Consider the following 4,070-nt stretch of genomic DNA (forward strand, 5'->3'; position numbering starts at 1 on the left):
ATATTTTTTTTTAATTTGTATGCAATATTATTTCATTAAAAAATGTGTAATTGAAAATAAGGGAAAAAATATATTCTAAAAATAATGGGACCAAATATATTAAGGGCTTAATGGTCAAATATACATTTTTTATTAATGAGGATATGGATGTCATAGTTTTGAAAGATTGAAGACACTATCCCTATATATTATTCTCTCTCTATACGTACATATGAACGCGCTAAATGGTGAGTGATGGCACAAAAGCATAAAGTAGCAATCACGGTCATCTTCTTCTCCAACTAACCTTTCTCTATCTAGAAAATTTGGGTGTAAAAATCCACTGTACTATTCTCTCTTACTGGAATGCACAATCTCTCTTCTATATATGAATGTATATATAGCACAGAATTGACTTAATAATCCCTTCCATCTCTCTCTGTCTACTTTCTGGATTAGGTAGGTTGATAATGCTGAATAGAGATTTCATGTTTGCGGTATTGTGTGTACAATTAAAATTCTGCTTTATTGGGATTGTTTTCTCTTTTGAGTTTAGGATTTATGGAAAAAAGTTTTCGTGGATCTATTTGATGTGTTGAATTGTGCAGTGTACAATTGAATTGTTTTTATTCTTATTACGTGTATTGTTTTTTAGGGCAGTTTATGTGATTTGCTTGAAAAAGTCAAGTTCTTTTTGGCTTTGGGGGTGTTTAGAGATTTTATTTGAAGGGAGATTGTTAATCACATTTGGTTTGATTGCTTTTTCACTTATTGATGTTGCAATAGATTTGCCAGTTTATTTTTGCGCTTTCTTCTTCTTTTTGTTTGTCCCTTTCAAATGGCGAGCTTAATTGATATTTTTTTTTCTAGTTCTATTGACTTGCACTTAGTTCTGAGTTTTTAAACCAACAGAAATCTCAGATTTGTGTCATTTTGCTTTTTCAGTACTTGGAAGTTAGAAGAGAAGTTTGATTTACTAGTATAGAACTAATTGTTATTGGACCGGGCAATTGAAAATTGTCATCAAGAATCAGTCAGAATCACTAAAGAAGTTTTGAAGTTGAATTGTTCTTTGATTACCTACCAGACTGCTGATCGGTAGAACATATTGCTTCCCATTTTGATTGATACATGGTGTTTACTTTTTAATGCAGGACCTGAAATTCAAAGATTTCATTCTGTAGCTAATGTATTGAACTCCCCGTAGAAGGGAGATAAATATTTACACATTAGATTTGTAGGACTGGGAAAAGGGTAAGCTAGATGGACATTGCTAGGCGTTGGTTTGGCAAATTACGTCTGAAAGAGAAACATAAACCATCAAGTAAGAAGGAATCTACACCTACTGGAAAAGAAGGGTCAAAATCACCTTTGAATGAGGAAATACCTTCTGCTGCAACTAAGCAGAAGGTTGAGGCTGCTAAGCAGTACATAGAAAAGCATTACAAGGAGCAGATGAGGAGCCTGCAGGAACGGAAGGAGCGGTAAGACCCTTTTCCTCCATGTAATCCTGACGAGTATTTTGATATGTTTTCCATGGTAAGTCGGTATGCTATATCCATCCTCTATCTATTTATTGATTGGAGTTGCTTGCAGAATCTATTAATCATACTTCCACGTGCTTCTTGGTTTCTCTCGTACTATATGGTTGTAGTTTTAACACCAGAGCATTCTTATTTAGAATAATGCTATTTGCAGTCGCTCACTGCGTCAGTCGCCCTACGTGGCATACACATGGCAGGTGGTTATTTGATATATTAATGAATAAAAAAACTACCACATTAATGCATCAAATAATCACCTGCCATGTGTATGCCACGTAGGGTGACTACCGTGGTGAGCGACTACGAATAGCATTACTCTCTTACTTATTATGCCCTGAAGCATTGAATATTATGTCCAACTTCACGTGCTTCTTGTTTTCCGTCATATTATATGGTCTTGTTTTATTAGCAGAAATTCATACTTTTAATGCCCTATAACATTGAATATTTTGTCAAACTTCCATGTGCTTCTTGGCTGTTCCCTCTCCCTACCAACATAATTGTGTTCAAGGTCAAATATTGGATTAGCATGGATACATCACAATGTAACATCGTATATATATCAAAATTGTTTGGTGACAATTCAATTTATGGTAAGCATATTGATCAATCTGAACAGCAAGCAAAATTGGCAGTGACAAAAAAGTAAAGAATAAATGAAATTCTAATTGAATGAACCTTGATATGTTCAAGTAAAGAACTATTGACTTGTTGCTATCCATTTATTAAAAATTGTGCACATTTAAAGCTTTGATGGGGGAAAAATGAACCCACCTACATGTGAGGGGGTTTTTGGTAAATGATATACACGTGACCTTTTCTAACAGCTTAATCTTTAAGACCAAGTGGCTTAACAATTATTTTTTCTTAAAACTCCATATTTTTGTCAAAACACTTTCACATGCTCTTCCTGCACTAAGAATTACACCAATAATAAGAACATAAGACATCAACATCTTCCATCTCTTAGGACTCTGTGCCCCATCTCTAAAAATTATTATTGCATTAACTAAGTTCGCACATACATGTACACTCATTTCAGCAATTATACAAGTAAGATTACAAATAAATATCTCCTATAATAAATTTAAGATCCATGTATGGTAGTAGTAATGGAAGAATGAAATGCTACAACTGATTGAAAATTGCAAATTACCAGCCTTCTACATATATTGGAAGCTTAAACTTTTTGGCGCTCCTATTGATCTTTTCTCAAAACCAAATTGGAAACACAATAATCCAAACTATAAAATTCAAAACACAAGATAACCTCATAATAGGAAGGAGGTGGGATTTGGATCTTGGTGTGGGGATGGAGAATTATTGATCATGAATTAGGATGGTGGGAATGTGTGTGGGCCCACTGTGGGTGGCGGTGCTTTACCCTTTTGCTGTTTTGGAACCTAGACTCTAAAAATGGCATCCATTCTGTCAAAGCTTTTTAAAAATAAAAAAAAATAAAAAATAAAAATTTGTCAAACAAGATTTAATAAAAGAATATCCGAAAATCCAGCCCCTGTCTTTGCCCTGCTCTCGTCCCTCTAACATGATTAACATCGATAAGCTTGAGTATATGTCTTGATTGGGTTTAAAATTCTAGAAAAGCGGTATCAATTTCTCTGTCAATTCATTCTTTGTCATCTGCTCAATGACATGTCACAGATCGTTTACGTGTGGAAAATGCATTTGCGATTTGATGTTTGTAAAAGTGATGACTAGTTACTTTTGTACTATTGTCTTAAAGTTAGAATTTTATTTAACTTTATATATGTAATGTTGTGGTTATTAATGTTTAAAATTTTTTGACAGTCTAGTTGTAGGAGTTAACACACCACTACACATGCAAAAATACTTATTTTACCACATTTTTTTCCCAAAAGAATTCCTGTTGATAAAGCCAGTATAATTTCTCACTTTTTCTATACGATCTTGCAAGTACAGTATCTGATGTCTCTACATTCACAGCATCCCTCAACACCAAAATTCATCTGAACTACATATTCATTTTTACTCCAATGGAAGCATCATAAAATGCTCTTAACTTTACGAATGATATTTTTTTAGTTCAGATGATTTTACTATGCCAATAATCTCCTAACATCATATGGTGGGGCCTGTCAAATATTGATTTAACTTCTGATCCCCCCTCACTCCAACTTATTATGAAGGACTGTATGTTTAAGCTTATGTTTCTGAAAAGCATGTCGATCTTCTTAAATATCAACCAGAGCCAAGTGAAAAATAGAAAACTCACAAGTTATTTGGAATCGCTCTTTGTTAGAATTTGTTCGAAAATAAAGAAGATAAATTTTGAGTATATATTTCTAGAGTCTTTCTTTAATGGAATCTTCATTACTATGTTGGAGTGTCATAAAAAAGTTTGTCTAGTTGAGTAGATGATAAATATTGTAATTAAGAGAAGACAGCAGAAGAGGAGCAGTGTTGAATTGACAAGCTGGTATTGGGTAATTAAGGTGAATTGGTCAAGTGAGAGTGAGGATAAAAAACTGTGCATAAAGTTCCTTGAACTTCAAAAAATTACTTAGA

General features: G+C 33.6%; 1 protein-coding gene across 1 annotated transcript in view; it reads left to right on the plus strand.

The window, feature by feature from the left end:
• Positions 1-270: 270 nt before the first annotated feature.
• LOC111392675 (serine/threonine-protein kinase tricorner-like) overlaps positions 271-4,070 on the plus strand; it is a gene marked incomplete at its 3' end in the record, with an annotated part of 8,153 nt that continues 4,353 nt past the window's right edge. The window contains exons 1-2 of the mRNA XM_023018060.1: positions 271-438; positions 1,134-1,464. Coding sequence (XP_022873828.1) covers positions 1,243-1,464 — 222 coding nt within the window. The remainder of the gene's footprint in view (positions 439-1,133; positions 1,465-4,070) is intronic.

This window comes from Olea europaea, chromosome 4, assembly GCF_002742605.1.
Source record: "Olea europaea var. sylvestris chromosome 4, O_europaea_v1, whole genome shotgun sequence".
NCBI lineage: Eukaryota > Viridiplantae > Streptophyta > Magnoliopsida > Lamiales > Oleaceae > Olea > Olea europaea.